The sequence below is a fragment of the Ursus americanus genome, chromosome 18, assembly GCF_024610735.1.
Source record: "Ursus americanus isolate L20-20 chromosome 18, mUrsAme1.1.p, whole genome shotgun sequence".
NCBI lineage: Eukaryota > Metazoa > Chordata > Mammalia > Carnivora > Ursidae > Ursus > Ursus americanus.
The window spans coordinates 8,949,364-8,970,698 of NC_142144.1; the positions used below are offsets into that span (position 1 = coordinate 8,949,364).

Sequence of the window (21,335 nt, forward strand, 5' to 3'; positions counted from 1 at the left end):
CTCCGTCTACAGCAACTCGGGGTAAGAGATGGAGCCACTAATTACACATGCTTAAACAGGCCTAATTTTAAGTAAACATATTATACAGAGTCAATAGAAATGTGTTCAGTCATGCTAATGAACACAGAGAAAGGATACAGCACTTTACTAAAACAAACAATCTTCCAGTTTTTAAGTACTGTGTGGATAGCAACAAACTATTTTAAATTCATTACAGGAGTCTCATCTTTTTGGCTGACTTTATAAAATCAGGGCCTTAAATGCACTGAAACTGCACAGAGCTGACCACAGTTTCACCCGGTCAGCCTGGGCTTGCCCTGTCCCCTGGGGACAGGCTCCAGGAAATGACCATACAACCCAAAATGAACAGGCTGCCCTAAACCCACCCTCCTTGTGTGATAAGATGCTTGTTGGTGATGCCAGGACCTGCCCTCACAATGTCCAGAGGCAGCAATTGTCATGGGGAAGAGGCTTCCCACCCAGGATCACTGGGGCCCCACCACAACTAGACCACAGGCCCAGGCAGGACGCAGCCCTGGGCCTCCTCACTTAACTGGTTCAACAAATTAAGAGGAAAATGCAGAATGGGGAATCCCTTGTGGCTCTAGAGTCTATCAATATAAAGACATTATAAGTCAATTAGTTGTCAAAAATGAACACCAATGCAAATTTTGAAACTAAGAAAAGCACGAGGGAGAAGTGGGAAATTAATACAAGTCTACGAAGCAATTTTAGTTCCTAGGCAGACCTGTCATATAAGAATAAGCAAAAGCAGCAAGCAAACACTTGTGAAAATGTTCGGTCTTGCTAATAAATGAGGACATGAACATTAATAAAATTAGAATAGTAAAACTGAATAAAAATTTAAAACCTATGCTGGCAGGCCTGTGGAAAACAGGCACAAGCCTGTGTCATTAGTGGCACCGTGAACTGGTATTTCTAGAAGCTAATTTGGCAACAGAGAGTAATAAAGCTTATCTTTATGGAGCCCATCTTCTGAGCACGGGCCCCTGTATGGTAGGTGTCTCAGGTGATTCAAAGATGAATTAAACACGGATCTCACCCTCAAAGAGAAAGGTAAGAAGTGAAGATGTGCAAAAACATGTAAGCGGCTAAAATGCACGCTGAAAACAACATTATGAGGTAGATAACTTATCCCCCCATTTTACAGATGAGGAAACTGAGGCCCAGAAAAGTAAAGTCATTTGCTTGGGGCGTGAAAGCTGTAAGTGGCAAAGCCAGATGCAGTCTTAGGTGAGTCTGACTCCAGAGTCCAAGTGCTACCGGCCCCCAGGTCAAGCCGCAGTGCGTCCTGACAGAGTCGAGGTGGGAAGTGAGAGACAGAATCTATTACTTCCTTTGGCTTCTGGCCACTGTAACCTGTGGTGCTTACTTCCCTCCCTCCACTGAATGTGTGCTGTGCCGGGTGTGATGAAAAGCAGCAAAGAAGGCAGACGGTCCCTGATCTCTGACTGATGGGAGAGAGCTCTGTCTGATTACGTTGTAATGCTACTCCTTCTTTGCAGGGCCAGGTCACCCACCACACTTAGCTCCTGGAGGGAAAGGCCAGCATCACAGTCAGTCGCCTTCTCTCGCAAAGCCTGCGGTGCCTACACAAGGCATTCATCAATCAACACTGACTGTGGAGGAGAGAGCTTGCTTGAAACTGGGATCTGGGGAGCAGAGACGGTTTCACGCGGGGGGCAGAATCAAAGCTCGCCCTTGAAAGATAGGGGGTGTGGACACTCAAGAGTTGAGAGAAAGGGCATTTCAGGGAAAAAAGTACCAAGTGAGTAAGTAGAGTCAGGAAATAAACAAGGGTGAAGAGCACACAGTGAGTGCCTCAGTTTGGGTAAAGTATAGGGTGCTTGAAGATGAGGAAGACGTTTGTAGACAAAGTCTGGAGCAGACCGTAGCGGACCTAAGATCCAGTAGCCTCCAGTACTTGGAAACTCATCACAAGAAAATCCTTCAAAATCGATGCATACCCGAACTGGTTTATAGATTCAACACTACTCCTATCAAAATCCCAGCTCGCTTCTTTGCAGAAAACGACTAAGCCTAAGACTCATATGGAAATTCAAAGGCCACAGACTCAGCCAAAATAATCTTGAAAAAGAAGAATGAGGGTGGAAGACTTGTACTTCCTGGTTTCAAAACTTGCCACAAAGCTACAGTCATAAAGACTGTGTGGTACTGGCATGAAGAAAGACATACAGATCAATGGAAGAGAACTCAGAGTCCAGAAACAAACTCACATTTATGGTCAACTGATTTTCAACAAGGATGCGGAGACAATTCCATGGGAAAGAATAGTCTTTTCAACACATGGTGCTGGAAAAACATGACATTCACATGCAAAAGAATAAAGGTGGACCCCTATCTCACACCATACACAGAAGTTAACTCAAAATGGATCAAAGACATAAGTGTAAGAGTGAACACTATAAAACCCTCAGAAAAAAACCACAGGCATAAATCTTGGTGACCTTGAATTAAGCAATGCTTTCTTAATGACACCAAAAACATATGCTACAAAGAAAAAAAGTAAGTAAATGGAACTCCATCAAAATAAAAAGCTTGTGTATTTCAAAGGACATCAAGAAAGTGAAAAGAAAACCCACAGAAAGAAAATTTTGCGAACATATATTTGATAAAGGGCTTATATCTAGAATATGTTCAAATATTTATAACTCAATAATAAAAAGACAACGCAATTTAAAATGCCAGAGAATCAGAATAGATATTTCTCCGGAGAAGATATACAAATGGCCAGCAAGCACACAAAACTATGCTCAACACCATTAACCATCAGGAAATGCAAATTGAAACCACGAGAAACCACGTCATGCCCAGTAAGATGGCCTGAATAGTAAGAACAAGTGTGGGTGGAGATGCGGTGACACCGGAGCCCTCACGTGCCGCCGTCGGTGGGGATGTAAAATGGCCCTGATCCTTTGAAAACCAGTCTGGCAGAGCCTCTAGAAGTTAAATATAGAGTTACTATCTGACTCCAGCAATTCCACTCCTAGGTATGGCCCCCCGAACAATGAAAACATGTGTCCCCACAAAAACCTGTCCACGAATGTCCACAGCAGCACTCATCATAACAGCCCAAAGTGGAAACAACCCGAATATCCGCCAACTGAATGGATGTGGAAGTCCATAGAGCAGAATATGATTTGGCAACAAAAGGGCATAAAGTACTGACACATGCTACAGCATGGACCTACCTTGAACAGTTATGCTTAGTGAAAGAAGCCAATCACAAAAGACCACATGTTGTAGGATTCCATTTCCATGAAACATCCGGAAGAGGCATGTCTATATAGAAAGTAGATCAGTGGTTGCTCAGGGCTGGGAAGGGGTGGAAAGGTGAGGGTTAGAGAGGAATGGGGAAGTGACTGCTAATGGGTACAGGGTTTTTTTGGGGGGGGGTGTGATGAAATGTTCTAAAATTAATTGTGGTAATAGTCACGCAACTCTGTGAACACCCTAAAAACCACTGAATTGTTTACTTCAAATGGGCAAATTAATGGTATGGTATGTGAATTATATCTCAAGAGAACCAGTTACCAACAACACCTGATGCATAAATATGTCAAATCTATTTGTAAGAGGCACTTAAGCACATGCTACAACAGGGTCGCACCGCAGTTAACAGCAGGACTGGAGTCAGACTCCTGTGTGTCCTCTCGTGACTCCCCTACTTCGAGATGTGTGACCGGGGATAAATTCTTCAAACCCTTGGCAGTTACTGTGTCCCACTTTCCTCGCATGGGCTGGCTATAACAATACCCATCTCCAAAAAGGGGTCTTCTGGGGATCCAGTGACGTCAGGTACGTCAAGCACTTACCATGGGGGTGAGCGTCTGGTAAGTTACACACTACATATCGGCTAGCGCGATGATTAGCTAATACACATAACAAGTAAAAGCAAAATGTCCCAAAGTGAGACCACTATTAAGAAAATAAAAATATGCAATACAACGAACTCGACTTGTTTTGTGAAAATAATGGCTGTGTGGCATCTGTGTAGATATGCAAAGTCTGGTCTGTATGAAATGCCGGCAAGAAAACAGCGAAAGCTTATGGGTCCAAAATGGGGCTAACTATGAAAAGATGACGTATGCGTGACAAAGAGTGAGATACAGGATTTCATAAGTGAACCATGTGTAATAAAGAACGGATTCTTTCTATTTACTGCTTCACTGTTGGAGACTTCCTAAAGTTGGTGACAGTAATTAAAAATAAAACGAGTGAAGTTAAATCAGAATGAGGTGGCTCAAATATCCGGAGGTTTCCCAGCATTACTGAATAACCGACAGGCATGACAAGGGCCTCAAAGCCTCCAGGATCCTGAAGCAGCTTCGGGTTGTCAGTGATTCGCCTCTGCTTGCTGTGGCTTGGGGGTCAGAGTATTCACTCGGATTCCATCCTGCGTCCTCCAACGCGCAGTCTTCCCGCTTCTGGCTTTTCTCGTGTGCTCCAAGAGCCAAAAATAAGGACATTCTTGCACTTCTACTCCTTGGGTGTCTTCGATTTTTTTTTTTCCTTTTGCTTCTGGGTCTTGTGCCAAGCTTGGCTTCCACGACACCAGAGGATGGACTAAGTAGGGACTATAACCAGTTTCACCGCTCTGTTCCTGAGCAAGCCGCTTCAGCAGGGAGCCCATTCTAAGAGAAAAGGACATTCTGCTCATTTACATGCTGCTACCCAGAACACCACAAACTCCTCGGAGAACCAAGTTGGACACGCGTCCAAAGCAGCAGGGTTTATGCACGGGCATGCAGCAAGGCCTCCTAAAATGTTCCGAAAGAAAAATGCACATAGAAAACATCTAAAAATATACCTGCAGGAAGAAAAGTCCCATTGTGATGAGTGGTACTAAAGGGAGACTCACGTGTGTCCACCGTCTCCTGAATTGGGATGAAGCCTACAGGCAGAGTGTCCTTGACGTCAATGAGCTTCATATCCACTAACACGTTCCCTAAATGACTCTTGGGAAGAAAGAAAAGAGATACAGACTATTAATCTGAAAACCCCTGTGGTGGGTTTGCCATTTTGGCTTCGAGATGCATATTTAACACAATGACTCATGCAGCTTTACGACAGCAGGTTAATTAGAGTAGGTGCCACTTAATGTTCCCCAGCGGCTGCACGGGGACTCGGGTGGCCCCCGGGAAGGAGCTTCATCTGCGGCACCTCAAAGCCACTCAGTCAGACACGGCTTTGGTTAGCTAGACAGCAACCCAGGAGACGCTCGAGACATCACCCAGCAGAGGGCAGCTGTGCACGCACGTCCTGGGACCAGGCTGCCACTCAGCCTGGAGCAAGGGCTCTCGGGGCGGCAGGTTTCAGAAAGAGCACATTCCTGGGGCAGTCACTGCGGCAGGAGAGAGCTGCGCCGAAGCCTACCGGAGAACCAAGCACACTCCTCAGTGATTGCCAGTCTGTGTACTGACACACATGGTGGTTGCTGGCTACGTTCTGTAAAACCCCGGGAAGCATAAACTAATACAGACTGAAGAGCGCTGCTGCCTCAATATTACACATCTACTCAAATGACATGCACAAGGGCCTCTTAAAGTTTCTATTTAGTGGTAGCATAGGGGGTCCGCAGTGCGCGGTTTCTGTAACCAGTGCAAAAACATCTTCTGAAGACAGCACACACCGTTCTGGGACTGCAGGAGAGCACTGTCTGCAAACACGCCCACATCTCCGGCTGAACGGCTTGCTCCGTGCCGACACTAGCTCGGAGAGCCAATCAGGGAATCCTCACCATCCGAACTCTGCGCTACCGTCTCCCTCAGCCGCTCTCTATTTCCCTTCCTACCATTTTATAATGGCACCGTTGTGAGGTTCTTTCTTCCATGTCTGTCTCACCACGAGAGTTCAAGGGCCGCGAGGACCAAAACTGTCTGCTACTACTATACATCCAAGCTTGGCACACTTCTTGGCACATGGTAGGTGCTCAATTATTATCTACCGACTGACGTAATGTTCTGGGGTACATGTTCCACTGGGTGGGCCAGAGTCAGAAATCGAATTGGATTTGCTTAGGTGACAAATCTAAACTGTATCAATAAAAACAAAAGTAGACTGAATAAATACATTAGAAACCAAAAGCGCACAAGCGAAATAAATTCTTCAAACTTCACTACGAAGGTCAATGTGTCAAGTGTCAACTGTGACCAGGGCTTTCACGGCCCTGTTGTCACAAAACCACTTCTTTCTCTCACAACTACCGCGTTTGATGACTATTTTCTATTATTACATTTCAGGTAGCTGGGTCCCGGGGAAACAATGCACAGAGCCGCGCAGCACGTGGAAAGTGGAACCTTACCAATGCAGAATAAATCTCTGACCGCGTAGAAAAGGTTTGAACCGTTAACCTAACTCGAAAACATCAGCTGCCTTCAGAATTGCCTGATCTAATCTATCATAATTTTTTTTCCTGGCAGCTGCTTTTCTGTGTCATCACTGCTTTCTGCATTGAGAAATTAACAACTGGGTATGTTTTCCTGCCCCGTAGATGGATGGGCATTCATCAATATCCTTCTCAAATGTCTTCTACTTGACAAGTTGGGTTTTACACAAGTCAACTGCAAACCACTTAGCGACCTCACCCTCCACACTCTACAAATGTCCCTGATCATAAAACCAGAACGTCAGTGGTGTGGCCATTAAAAAAAATAAATAAATAAAAGCATCAGGAACCCTCCCATGCATACAAAACGGGAGGCTGCACTGTCAAAGCTTCCCGCAGCCCAAGTGTGGTCCCTCCGCGCACAGGGCTGCTGCTGTACTGGGTTTAATACAGTAGGTCTGCGACACCATTAATTTTGCTTGTTCCTCTCCCCTCCCCCATCCCGTGCTCTCTTTCATTTCCTCCTCATAAATATGAAGAACGTATTCCCAATCCTTGTTGAGCAAATGATTCATGCCAAAAGCCCAATATGCACTGACTCAGGGTATTTATACTGTCTCTGGTAGCCAGTATTTGCTAGTATACTGTAATTATTTTTGACAACCTTGCATTTAAGGTAGCCACAGATAACCAACTTAATATTCAAATGTTCATAAATCCTTCTGTTTAATATCCTCCCTACCTAATCTATGTACATTATTATTACAGGTAATGCAGAAAGTACAGGGCATGAAAAGTGCAATTAATCTCGATCCTTCCCCAGGAAGCAATGTCACTCCAAAGCCAGGTTTCTGTATTAATAGCATTACTGGGGGAAAGGAATTTAGGTTCCAAAGGAGGGTCCCAAAACTCCTACAATGGGAGTCTCGAGCTGCCTAATTAAGAATCTGTCCGGTCTTGAGATCCCACATCCCTCCTCTACCATTGTAAAAATAGACGCCACGCAATGTCCTGGTTGTGACAGCAGGGCCAGGATAGACCGGCTGTAGTGGATTAAAATACACCCCATTCCTACTGTGCTCCTGGGCTGGCAAGTGCATCCCCGCCACCCCCCTGACTGGATCCCTTCGGATCTCACTGAAGGACTCAGTTGTTCTTCTGAAAACAAAATGCACCGATTTCCCACCCTCCTTCAGAGGGGAGGCAGAGACTTCTCCCACCGTCCTCACCCTCTTCCCCAGCCCTTCCTCACACCCTGCCCCACCACAGGGCCTGCATAAGGTAAGGCTTACAAAGCGAGAACACAATAATATCTCTTTCATGTTCAACAAATGTCGATGAACTCCATACATTTTCTATAATACATATACGCAGGACACCCCAAATTAACAAGTACTGGTGATTTCTCTCTGTCATTTTTAGACTTGTCACCATCCCCAACTCCAAGGGATCCAGAACCCTTTTGGCCTAGACTATCAATACCCCACAGCCTTCAGGGGAAATGCAAAAAAAAGAAAACAACCCCAAAACAAAACAAAAAAAAAACCCACCCAAAAACAAAAAACAAAAAACCAACCAGAAATCAAAAACAATCAAAGCAATCGTGGCTGTCCTCTGAGGCCACAGTTGGGAACTGCAGCTTCAGTCAGGAAAGGTGGGGGCTGAGCGGAGATCAGTAATGAACACCGTGAGACCACTGGGCACGGTGAGTTGTTCAAATCCTCGGGGGTTCGTCCTTGCTGCCCTGAGAGGCAGTGAATGCACTGACCTGCGCAAAGTGGCAGCCAGCAGACAGAACAGAGGTGACAAAAGCTAAAAATATTAACAGTTTCAAAACCAGGTTTAGGTCAACTCCAGAGACAAAGGGGTGTGAGGGTACACTGAGCGTGGACACGGATGCAGGGGTGGAGGAATGGAGCAATGCAGGGGGAGCTACCCCTAACTGCTCGAGCCCACAGCCGGAAAGGCAACCAACCCGGCCTCCAGACTGCTCCTCAATGTCTCCTCAGGCTGCACGATGAGCCCCAGGGACCTGCTCAGACTCATTATAGGCTCAGCTGCCACCTTCCCGCCTGTAGGAGAGGATTTCTAGTGTTTAGCGCCGGGACTGTCCCTGCCCCATTAGAAAATCTGTACTTTACAGCAAGCATATATTACTCTCATAATTAGGGGGAAAAATTAAAGCAATGACTTCTCCCCCAGTCCTGAATACATTAGGAATAATTTTCCTAACAAAGACTTATCAATAAACAACAGGAACGGCTGGTGGAAGAGAGTGCAAGCCAGAGGATCACGTGACTGTCTACATCCAGACAACACTGAAGGGACACACAAGGACCCTGGGACAGGACCATGACTGTCTCGCATGTGATGGGGAGAAAGACTTATTGTTCCCCTTTCACACTTCTGAATGAGGATGTTTGAAAATTTTTTTTCTTTTTAAATCATAAGCATATATTACTGTCTAGTAAAATTTATAAAAATAAGTTAATAAAAACATTCCTCCTCCCATTTTTTTTTTCCCATTAGAAAGAGACAATAACATTTAGGCCAAAAATAAAATGTCACCCCTGAAAATGAAAATCTGACCGCTCCCTGTTTGGGGCTAGGGAAGACAGGTGACCTTGGACAAGCACGAAAACTCTCCTATCTCAGGAAAGGAGCTAATACTTGGAGACTGTCTGAGGATGGAAGAGGTTTATTTGAATAGCGCCCAGGACAGGCCTCCCTCAGAGTAGAGCTGTGTAAATCCTCATGAAAGCTACTTTCCTTTTTTTCTAAGCCACTCATTAAAACATTCTGTTGGAAAAGCCTTAATAGATGGCTTTAAAATGTCCTAATTTATGGGCGCAAGAGTTCAGAACAGCATACTGAGAGAAACCTGCCCACGTGGTAGATACCTACCTGCAGAAACAATGAAATGTCAAACGTCACAGAGACTCAGGGAGAAAGTCAGTCATTTTGGAAACAAGGCCGTGTCTGGGGAAAGAGGTGATCGTGGAGCGTCCTTCCAGCTCTGCCTCTGCGTGCCGGCCAGCTTTAAATCCAGCTGCACCGGCAAACACTCACGTCCACACCAGCCTGTGATTTGTGACTTACAGGAAAGCTAGGCAAATGAGGGCTGGGAGAGAAATTTCCTGGTTCCCTTTTGAGAACACATTTTAATGGAATTCACTGTACACTTGGGTACATGGTTAATAATACTGTTAATAAATGAAACACGGCACTAGCTGCTGATTCTACCCAGTTCACTGAAACCACAGATTAATATGGCAAAGAAAATAAACCACCACAACAACAAAAAAATAAAGGGGGGGATTTCAACCAGGCACGTAAACGCTGTGTGCTCACTCAGCAAAGGGACACCGCTACTAGACTTACATTTTCTTTGGAAAATGATCTCGTGAAACACAGGTATCTGGTAACCTTGGATTTAAACAAGCCGTCTTTCCAGAGGTCAGCATCCACACCATCTGCCGTCTGCGCAACCTGTACAGAGAGACAAGAGGAGCGCAGGTAAGGCAGGCTGGAACCGACGGTGTGCGTGAACAGCTTCCTCGAACCCGCGCCAATTAACACCGGCCCGAACTCTCACGGCGTCTCATTAGTTCATTTCACTAGGCACCGGGAAGAGACTTTCCAAAAGGGGAAAAGGGAGAGTGTGAAAAATACAACTTCTAAAAATATTGTCCCCAGGGAAGCCATTGATTAAAGACACCCTGACAAAAGTGCTTCTAATGAGAAAAGAGCAACTTTTGTCGCAATGGACCAAGAAGGGACTAGAGAAGTCAGCACATTAAGTTGCTCATTACACTTACTCGGGGGACGGTAGAGGGTGCAGAAAAAAGTCCAACGGGGTGTGAAATGGCACCTGAGAGGGGCACCACCTGCAGGGAGATGGCTGTGGCTGCCTGCTCCAGGACCCTGGGGCCAGCTCGGTGCTTCGTCAATGGGACTCTAGTGGGGACCGGGGGTGGGGTGCCCGGGAAACTCTCCTCGCTGTGTCCTCTACCTACAAGCTCTGCGAGGGGTACTCAAGGTCAGAAACTGTGTCATGATAGAAAAATAAAAAAGATTCAGCTCCTTGTTTATAGTCTCACTAAGAAGCCAGTTTCCCGTGCGCAGCTATAGGGGTGTTCCTCTCCGAAGCATCCAAGCATGAAGCCAGCCTTGATTTGAGTCTTAAAGGACCTGTGTACTGGGCTGAGGCGGGGGGCCTCGTGCAAAGGCCCCTGCATGGGGCAAAGAGTGGCCAAGGGGACTGGAGAGCGGGAGAGAAGTGGCTGGACAAGGGCAGCACTGCCCCATCTCCTTCCAGACTGCTCTGTTCACGGCCTGTCGGGGCAGGCTCTGCTTTCTCACTCAGCAGCCCGACGGGACTGCACCACCGACCCAGGGTCTGTGGCTGGCACCCCCAGGGGGCATATCCAGGAAGACGGAGGGAGCAGCACCCCATTTAGGGGTGAGCTCCCAAGCAGTCTGTTGTCTGCCGCCTCCCCGGTTGTCCTGTTGAGGTTTAGACTTTGGGATGCAGTCCTTGATCTGACAAACTGCTGAAAGCACCTCCACGCTTTGCACAAAAACTGCCTTGATTCAGCCCCATCCAGCGTACAGGCCACACAGCGAGCCAGTGGCCTCAGGCTGTCACATGGCAGGGCGGAGGCGGGCTGGGCTGCATTGCCAGGACATCCCCAGGGCCCCCCACAGCCATGTGCTCTGAGGCTGCCTCAGAGAGGCCCAAAGGCCAACTGGCAAAAGAAAAATGCCTTTTTTTCCCCCTCCGAACTGAACAATTGTAAATTAGCAAATGCAACACAGGAAAAAGAAAGGTCCTTACGCTACATTTGCAAATATGTTTGACCTGAAACCTGGAGGAGGAATGGTATGGGGATAATTTCAGGAACGGCTGGCTCCAAGTAGTCACCCCCACAGAAAGACACGAAAGAGAAGGGCCTCATCAGCACTTTTCCCCATAATGATCTCACATCAAGTTTCTTGGAAAACGTGAGATTTAAGGCAGTGGCCGCACTAACTCTCTGCCACCAAAGATCCCCTTTGTCGATCTTCTCCTGTGGATTCCATGTTTTGAAAGATTTTTGTTTCCCCAACTGTCCTTTTACTGTACTTCCTCAATTCTAAGACGTGGTCATTTGGGAATCACCCATGGATTTAAAGAATCACCCTTCAGGAAAAAAAGAATAGAATGTCAAAAGGTACAGATCTATTTTAAGATGTATTCCAATTTCAGAACCATTAAGATGTGAAAATAGAAGATGCTACAGGAATAAAGAAATAAGGGAACCTGTACGGTTTCTCCATAATAAATACAATATTTTTTACAAATTAAAAAAAAAATAGTCTGCAGAACACTGGAAGGCTGTGGAACCCCACGCCGGGACCTCTGAAGACAGAGCTGTCTTTAACCTCCCACCACAAAAGGAATGGAGTTCTGAAGGGCTCTCCCGGGTATTCGGGGTATTCGGGAATTCCGCTGGGGGTGGGTGTGCCCTAGATCAACACTATTGTTTCCAGGGCTTGAAAATGATGGTTCTCTCCGCTCGCCCCACTGCCTGAATTCTCCTTTTTCTGGGTGAGAAGACACCTCACTGTGATAAAGAGGCCGGGGCAAGCATGTGAAGAGAAAAAGCTGCAGCGGGCCTGCCCCTTCCTCAGAGGCCCAGGCAGTGGCAGTCCTCCAACCAACCGCACTGGAGAAGCATTAAAGATGGACAACCAAAGGCCCAGCTCTGCCCCGAGGCCCAACTCATTTGCAAGGAAGTAAAACTGTGTAAGGCCCTCCAACCTCAACCAAGGGGAGGTGACGAGGGTGGTGAGAAAGAGCGTGAGCAAGCACGTGTGTGTGTGTGTGTGTGCGCGCGCGTGCACGCGCACGTGCATTCACACTTGTCTGGGCAGAGGGCAGAGGTGCCCAAAGCCTGGACCCACACAGGGGATGGACTGGAGCGAGGACTGAGAAGTCCCGGGGTCCCAGCTCATCAGGGCACTAGGGAAGTGGGCCTGGTGTCACAAAGCCAGGCACTCCCAGCCTTGCCTTCCCAGGAACAATGAGACGTATCCAGAAGCTTCTTTCTAATCCAGTCACATAAAGGTGTTTACTAATCTTAATTCTTTCCGTCCCAAATGAGACGAGCTAGCGATCTCCAAGATACGTGATGCGTGAGGCAGGCCACTGCGCAGGCGCCCCTGCAGAAATTCACGTCTCAACTCTGACCACGAGACCCCAGCGGCCAGCCTCGGAGTCCTGGGGCAGGAGGAGCTGTGGGGAGGTGGGCCAAGGGCTGCAGGGAGAGGAGCTCTAGGTGCAGCACAGCCCATGAAATTAAGAGGCCGACTTGAACTTGACACCGGATGGCTGAAGCAAGCCCTCTCCTCCTGGCGGCACCCTGTTTAGAGATGATGGACGTGCAGAGCGTCTGCCTTAGTGCACACCAGGGAGCACCCACAAAGCCAGGGCTAACATGTCTACCCTAAAAATGAAGACACCTAGTCTAACATCGAACCAAAACTTTAAAGTGACGTCACGCGACATCAAGATTCAAAAAGTCCTCAACTGTCACGCTGGGGTTCAGCTGGTCCTCTGGGATTCCTTCCCCACCTCTGGGACTAGATTCGGTTTTCAAACACAAATTATATACATGTGCAAATAATGTTTACCTGCCCCCTGCTATCCTGCCACTGGACTATAAGCTTCCAAAGGGAAACGGCGATCCTCATCTCTCCCCTGCAGTAAGCACGGTGCCTGATACGTATGGGCTCAATCAAAACTTGCTGAAGGAATGAAAAGAATCAGCCACTCAATCAGGAGGAAAATGTGAAAAGCTATACACCTTGCTAGCTCCCCAAGTAAAGTAATCTCAAAAAAATTTTTTTTTAGATTGTATTTATTTATTTATTTATTTGCGAGAGAGGGGCGGGGAGGGGAGGAGCAAAGGGTGAGGGACAAGCAGACACTACACTGAGCACAGAGCCCAACATGGGGCTCCATCCCACAACCCTGAGATCGTGACCTGAGCCAAAATCAAGAGTCAGATGCTTACTGACTGAGCCACCCAGGCACCCTGGTAATCAAACCTTTTAAAATGAAGCTTCCAGAATGTAATCCCTTGAGCTGAGTGTATCCCCTTCAGAATCCCCACTTTGTGAGGCCACATACCCATTTCAACAATGAGGTCCTGTATTCTTCTGGTCATCTTGTCGGTACCCTGCCCTGCTCCCCAAATCACTGGAGTAGGCCCAGTGCTGCCGCTGTGTCTCCAGAGTATCTGTTACGGGGCTTCACTGTGCACACATGCACACACCCACACGCATACACACTCTCTCTCTCTCTCTCTCACACACACACACACACACACACTCATTCTTCTCTCTTATACACACTCGCCCTTGTGTGCCCACCCTGTCTTTCCAGCGTCTCCCTGGGTACAGGAGCTGTCTCTGGGGAGGAGTAGGTGGGCAGTGACAGACTGAACACATGGGTTTGTCTCCCTTCCCTGCCAATATTCTTCTCAAATGACAACCATGTGGAGAAGGTACGAACCCACTAAAATAAAGAGCAAGAGAAGAGTATGATGCAAGAGAAATGCCAGCAACTGTCTGGAGATGTGGACAGTGAAAGGCTGGGCTTTAGCAGAGTGGAGGGGGTGACACCTAAGGACCGGGAGGGACTAATGATCTGCCCCCCAGACCCTGGGCCCCAGAGCCACCAGACTCCATTGGAGTGAGCGTGGGGGCCGTGGGTGGGTATGGGTGAGTTTTGAGCTGAAATTGGAAGATCAGAACAAGGTCTATAAGCACAGCAGTTACACTCCCAGATCCCCACCCCCATTTCAGATGTATTTTCTGCAGAAATGGAACCAGTAAGGCTCAGGACTCCAGAACACCAGGAGGATGTAGACTCCAGACTGAAAACAGGGGGGTAACTGTGCTGAATCGTGGGCCCCCTCCCCTGCTACCACCAGGCTTATCCTCCTTCCTACTTCTGGCAGCCGGGGTATCCCCTGAATGCTGGATATCGAAGGATTTGTCACTGGTGACGCTAAAGAATGCCAGAGAGCCGACCAGCACACCCAGACTCTGGGGGTCTCCTGCTACAAAAGCCGCTTCCTGGCTACATCGCCCTGTGAGCCGCCCACCAGCCGACAGGCCCCGCCCCCACCCCCAGCGCTCCAACCTCACCAACTAGTGCCTCGCTCTTAAATATAAACTGACAACAAAGGACCACCAGGTGCTGGTGGTAAGTCTCAAATACGAAAGGCGGTCCAAACTAGAAAAATGGGCATTTGAAGGTAGCACAGGCAGTAGGAGGAAGCAAAGTTAAGGAACAACCAACCAAACCTATAATTCATATAACTGCAACCACCAAACAAGAATGGAATATCGTGAAAAAAAATTCTAAAGGATCAATTTGAGAATAAAAAGAGTCTAGAAATAAAAATGTTGTAGATAAAATTAAAAATTAAAAACAGGACACCTGGGTGGCTCAATCAGTTAAGCAGCTGCCTTCGGCCTGGGTCATGATCCCAGAGTCCTGGGATCGAGTTCCACATTGGGCTCCTGGCTCAGTGGGGAGCCTGCTTCTCCCTCTGCCTGCTCTGCCTGCCGCCCCCTCTGCTTGTGCTCTCTTGCTCTCTGACAAATAAATAAAATCTTGCAAAAAATTAAAAAAAAATACTGGAAGAGAAAATTGAGGAACTCTTTCAGAAAATAAAATACGGGGGCGCCCGGGTGGTGCAGCGGTTAAGCGTCTGCCTTTGGCTCAGGGCGTGATCCTGGTGTTCTGGGATCGAGCCCCACATCGGGCTCCTCCGCTGTGAGCCTGCTTCTTCCTCTCCCACTCCCCCTGCTTGTGTTCCCTCTCTCGTTAGCTGTCTCTCTCTGTCAAATAAATAAATAAAATCTTAAAAAAAAAAAAAGAAAGAAAAGAAAATACGAAGATGAGATAAGCTATAGGAAAGAAAAAAGTTTTTAGGCTGAAGGATCAGGACAACATCCAACTAATGAAATCTCCAGAAAGAGAAATAAAAAAAGAAGGAAGAGAAGGTGAGTGTCCATATTAAAGAGGCCTTGAGTGTTCTAGCACAGGGAAAGAAAAAGTCCCAAAGCAAAACAAGAGAATCCCACCAAATTTCAGAGAAATAAACCATTTCTAAAACTTCCAGAGAGAAGTTACATACAAAGGAATGCAAATTGGAATGCATCAGACTTCTTGATAGCAATGCTGAACGCTAAATAAGACAAGAGAAAAACGTCTTTAAAAATCTGGGGAAGGGGCACCTGAGTGGCTCAGTTCATTGAGTATCTGCCTTCGGGTCTGGTCCTGATCCTGGAGTACCGGGATCGAGCCCCACATTGGGCTTCCTGCTCAGTGTGGGGTCTGCTTCTGCCCTTTCCCTGGCTTGTGCTTGCTAGCTCTCTCTCTTTCTCTCTTTCTGGAATAAATAAAATCTTAAAAAAAATAAAATTCTGGGGAATTCTGGAATTCTCTAACTAAACCAATTAATTGTGAGGGCAGAATAAAGACCTTTGCAGACGTGCAAGGAGTTAAGAAGTTAATCTCCCGTTGGGCCTCTCTTGGGAACCTACTGGAAGAAGCAACAGCAAAACTGGGGATGAAATCAATGAAGAGGAAACCACAAACCCCAGGAAACAGATCCTGCACAGGACGCGATGAGAGGGGCAGTGGTGTCCCCAGCCTAGACACAACGCAAGGAAAAGACGAGAAGGCCGTGGAGGGCCATCTGCAGGAGGAAGGGGATAGGACAGGTTTTGGAATTGTGCGTAAGCCCTGGGAAGAAATACAGATGAGTGTGTGACAGATGTACTGGAGCCTTTAGAAAACTAAAAACACAGGCATAAAGCTGTTCAAAAACATAACTTGTTAATTAACTAAAAATTTTTTTTTTTATTTAAAGATTTTTATTTATTTATTTGACAGAGAGAGAGACAGCCAGCGAGAGAGGGAACACAAGCAGGGGGAGTGGGAGAGGAAGAAGCAGGCTCCTAGCGGAGGAGCCTGATGTGGGACTCGATCCCGGAACGCCGGGATCACGCCCTGAGCCGAAGGCAGGCGCTTAACCGCTGTGCCACCCAGGCGCCCCTTAACTAAAAATTTTTTTAATTTAAAAATGTAAATGTAAAAATCAATAGGCTGGTATGGAGGTTCCTCAGAAAGTTAGATACAGAGCTACCCCATGATCCAGTAATCACACTACTGCGTATTTACCCCCAAAATACACAGACACTGATTCCAAAGGATACATGCACCCCGATGTCTATAGCAGCATTATTTACAACAGCCGAGATATGGAAGCAGCCCAAGTGTCCACTGACCGATGAATGGATAAAGAAGATATATGAATGGATAGATAGATATAGATATAATGGAATATTATTCAACCATAAAAAAGAATGAAATCTTGCCATTTGCAATGCCATGGGTGGAGCTAGAGGGTATTACGCTAAGCAAAATATGTCAGTCAGAGAAAGACAAATACCATATGGTTTCACTCCTATGTAGAACTTAAGAAACAAAATAAATGAGCAAAGGAAAAAAAGAGAGAGAGACAAACCAAGAAACATACTCTTCAGTACAGAGAACAAACTGCTCGTTACCAGAGGGGAGGTGGGGGAGGGGCTGAAACAGGTGATGGGGATTAAGGAGGGCACTTGACAGCACCTAGTGACATACAGAAGTGCTGAGTCACATATCTGTTATACACATGAAACTAATTAAACACTGTATATTAACTATACTGGAAATAAAATAAAGATAGCTGGGAAAAAATTAAAAAGAAAATTTAAAAATTCGAAAATAAATATCAACAGACACCTAAACAATTAAGCAAAAGAAAGAAACAAGCCAATGACTAATTACAAGAAAATGAAAAGGTTGTATGAGAAAGAAAAGCTACCCCCAGTACATGACCTGACGGAGTCCTACGCTGTGTTTGCCTTGTCATATGTAAACACTGACAACCAATTTACCAAAACTTGTGATGCTGCCTGATGGGGAAGATTATAAGAAAACTGAATGTGTAGGACAGGTAAATCAAGAAATAAGCAGTATACTCAAATTATTTAGAAACATGGAGATACAGTACGGAAGTGAAGAAATCTAAGAGTTGAAAATGACTACCTCTGGGGAGTGAAAAAAGGAAGAGACAGGCTGCAGGGTGCTGCATGGTCTTACCAGCCTTTTGGAACTCTTTGATTTTTTTTTTTTTTAAGTAGGCTCGTGGAGCCCAACATGGGGCTTGAACTTGCAACCCTGAGATCAAGACCTGAGCTGAGATCGAGTTGGACACTTAACCAAATGAACCCCAGTACACTTTGTTTTTTTAACTGTAAATATATCACTTTGTTAAAAGAAAAGTGAATTAAAAAAAATTGGAGAGCTGGGAAAATATATCATGGAAGATCATATGGGAATGTATTATTCCTTTTAGGGAAACCCCCACCATCAGGGATGTTCTGACAGGTGCATCATGACCTCAAGGCCAGTTACCTCCTCGGTGCGTTCCCAAGAGAGCGACAATGTCCAAAGCCGTGTGCACGGTGGATTCCAGCCTTCTCTGCTGCTTGAGTCCACAAAGAGTTACTCCCTGGGGGAGTCCTCTGAGTGGTACCCCCCAGCTCTGCAGAACCAACCACAGGACCTTATGCCACTTTATACGCGTCTGCATTTAGGCAAGGCCCCGTGTTTCCACCGCATTCCTCTGCTTGAGAGACACAGAAGTGTTAGAGCTCACCCGTGAGACGGAGGGTGGGGAAATGGAGCGAGAACCAGGACACAAGCCCACAGAAACCAAGAAAAGCCGGAGCAAGCAGACCTCAGCGAGAGACAGGGCTTCTGGTTCACTGGAGGGCCAACACCCGGCTCAGGGCGGGGGGAGTGCTGAACCCCGATGCCACAGCACCCTCGCACACAACTCGCCTGTGCAGTCTGCCGCTCCACGGCCCCCACGCACTGCGGTTCGAGCAGCTAGCGCTCACTGTGCACATTCTGCGGGCCAGGAGCCTCTCGGAGCGTTTGATTCGCCGAGTCATTAGTGCAAGCAATGCATTTACACAACAACACTAGGAGTTACCGTGAATCATAATCAGTTGCTCTCTGATTTTATAGGTGGGGAAACTGAGGAACAAAAGGATCTTGGCTCAATTATGGTATGCCTACGCAACAGAATATTTATTCAGTTCTTCGAAAGGATGAAGTATATTTATAATTATGTTCATGATATAGTAGGTGGGGGGGAAAATCTTCCCACCAAGAAGTGTATGAGAGAACTTAATACGCACCTCTCTCAAAGCAGCGGGGGAAGATGAGCACTGCAGTCAAGAAACGGACCGTGGCCATGAACCAGCAGTTCTCCGAAGCAAGACGAACGGCCAATGAACATGAAAATGTGTTCCACCTGGGTAATTACTAAATTCAAGCGCCAGCAACAAGATGCTACTTTCTTCGTCAAACTAACGAAGACACACTTTAAAGGGGAAAGATGGCAAGCGCCCGGAGAGGCTAGGGGGGAAAGAGGTGCCCTGCCTGCTGCTGGAGGAATATCAAGTGGTACAACTTTGGGTTAGATTCATTCGGTGCTGCGTATCACAGGCCTTAAAAATAGATGTGCCTGGAGCGCCTGGGGGGGCTCAGCCGGTTCAGCGGCCAACTTCTGGTTTCAGCTCAGGTTAGGAACTCAGGGTCCTGGGATTGAGCCCCATGACAGGCCCTGTGCTCATCGGGGAGTCTGCTTCGGATTCTCTCCCCACCCCCCACCCCCCACACTCGCTCACTCTCTCTCTCTCAAATAAATAAATCTTAAAAAAAAAAAAAAAGACATGCCTGTGACCCAGGAATTGCACTCCTGGGCCGACAGCCTAAGGCAATGATGGGGTGTGTGCACGAGAGGGCAGCGACCGTTTGTTCATTCGTACTGAGCTGCTGGGTGTCCAGCTCTGATCACAGTGCAGACGACAGACAGCTGAACAAGACAGACCCAGTCACCAACCCCACAGGGTCACAGTCTCCGTGGGGGAAGACACACAGTAAACACATAAACAAATATGTAAGATAAGTTTAGAGAGGAGTAAGTGCCTTGTATAAAATAAAATAGGGTAACGGGAACAGAGGCTGAAGGAAGAGGCTGCTTCAGGTGGGGTGACCAGGGAGGCCCTCTCTGATGAGGTGCCTCAGTGCTGATACCTGGGGGACAAGAAGAAACCATCTTGTGAGATCTGGAGATACAGCCTTGCAGAGTGAGGGAACAGCTACTGTGAAGACAGGTGGAAACCAGGCTGATGGGTTAAGGGGACAGAAAAGGGGGCTCTGTCACCAGAGCCTGGTCATATGGGAGGAGTGTTATCTATATGTCCCTTGGGGCACAGTGTTTAAAGGCGAAAGTGGGGAATGATAAATTTCTAACCATTAGAGAACATCCTTACAGTGGAAGACTTAGCAGCAGGAAACAATTTTGAGGACACGTATCTAGGAACACGGAAAGTTCAGGGGGAAAGACAAAGTCACAAAACGGTTTACATAGTACAATCTCATATTTTGTTTCCTAAAAATAATCTACATAGAAACAGATCTAGACAGATGTAAAGCAACGCATTAGCCACTAGTTTGGTTCTGAACAGTTGAGATTACGGGTATTTTTTTGGTGTTCTCTTTCTTAATTGAGGTATAATCGACATACAGCGTTGTATTAGTTTCAAGTGTATAACACAGTGTTCGGTATTTGTCTATATTGTGAAGTGATCACCACAATAAGCGTAGTTAATGTCCCCATCATCACAGAGTTACAGAAATTTTTTTCTTTTGAGGTTTAGACTTTCAAACATGCAACACAGTATTATTAACGCTAGTCGCCAATCCCCATGACTGCTGTATTTTATAACTACAAGTCTGTTCCTTTTGACTCTACATAGCTTTTATAATAAGAAAAACAACAATCTTTTTAGACTTCATTTGATGGGGTGAGAAATAACGATCTATCGGATGTAAACTCGAGAAGCACTTTGTAAATCAGCTCCCCATCTGAGCTGCCCGGAGAGGGGCTGCGTGGTAAGTCCTTAAAACTGTCAGCGCTTCCTCCGTGTCAGCACTGAGTACTCCTTGCCCAATGAGAGGTTCTCGAAAGACACCACAGCGAACCACCAGGCTAACTACCAGACTGGTTAACCCGTTTACACCCTGGTGTTTTAAGGGAGCCCACCCACAATTCAAAGATGTATCTGGCAGACACAAAGCGATCAAAGGGGCCAGGAAACTCTGCAGACATTCCAAAGGGAATATCTGGCCGACGCTGTAAGAATGAAGTTCAAAGGGCTCTCGATGTGTTAGATCATCCACTGTGGAAACACAGACACTTGGCCCAGGTCAGACAGTGGCTAAGCGTGAAGTCGTTTCAGCTCTCAATCAGAGCAGTTTGGGCACCGCATGGAGACGGGAGGCCTCAGTAACCTCTCTTCTGTAGCACTAACAGGAGGTGTGCCCAAAATGGTTTCTAAAACTCTAAAGTGAAAAGAGCCATCTGACTGATGACGAGTCCAGAAATCCTCGGTTGTTGTTTGGTTCTGATTTCATTTGCATTATTTTATCATTTCGTATGCTGAACGGACAGCTCAAGCCCACCACAGATTTTCAGCTGAAATGTCTTGTTTCTTTGCGAAGAGACTGCTCCATCTCCCTTAGTCTCTGCAATTTCCTGCCTCCCTGGCTTTGCTCTTGGGGTTCCCGCTGGAACCTCGTGGTGTGGAACGTTCTCATCACTTTGAGCCTGGCTGAAGGAACCCTGCCCCTGCCAAGCCTCCCTTGGCAGAAGAAGCTCATTTTCTTCTTCCAGGATCTTCCCTTTGCTTCGGCTTCTTCCATGAAACCTTGAAGATGGAGAAAACCACAGACAAAGGAAAGACCTCGGAGTTCTGGAGTCAGGTAGATTGGAGTTCAAGC

General features: G+C 46.7%; 1 protein-coding gene across 3 annotated transcripts in view; it reads right to left on the reverse strand.

Moving 5' to 3' along the window:
* Positions 1 to 21,335, reverse strand: part of MVB12B (multivesicular body subunit 12B) — a 182,552-nt gene that overhangs the window by 114,860 nt on the left and 46,357 nt on the right. For all 3 annotated transcript variants that reach the window (XM_045790926.2, XM_087869368.1, XM_045790927.2), the window contains exons 3-4: positions 9,752 to 9,859; positions 4,904 to 5,000 (exon numbers count right to left, since the gene is read on the reverse strand). In XM_045790926.2, coding sequence (XP_045646882.2) covers positions 4,904 to 5,000; positions 9,752 to 9,859 — 205 coding nt within the window. The remainder of the gene's footprint in view (positions 1 to 4,903; positions 5,001 to 9,751; positions 9,860 to 21,335) is intronic.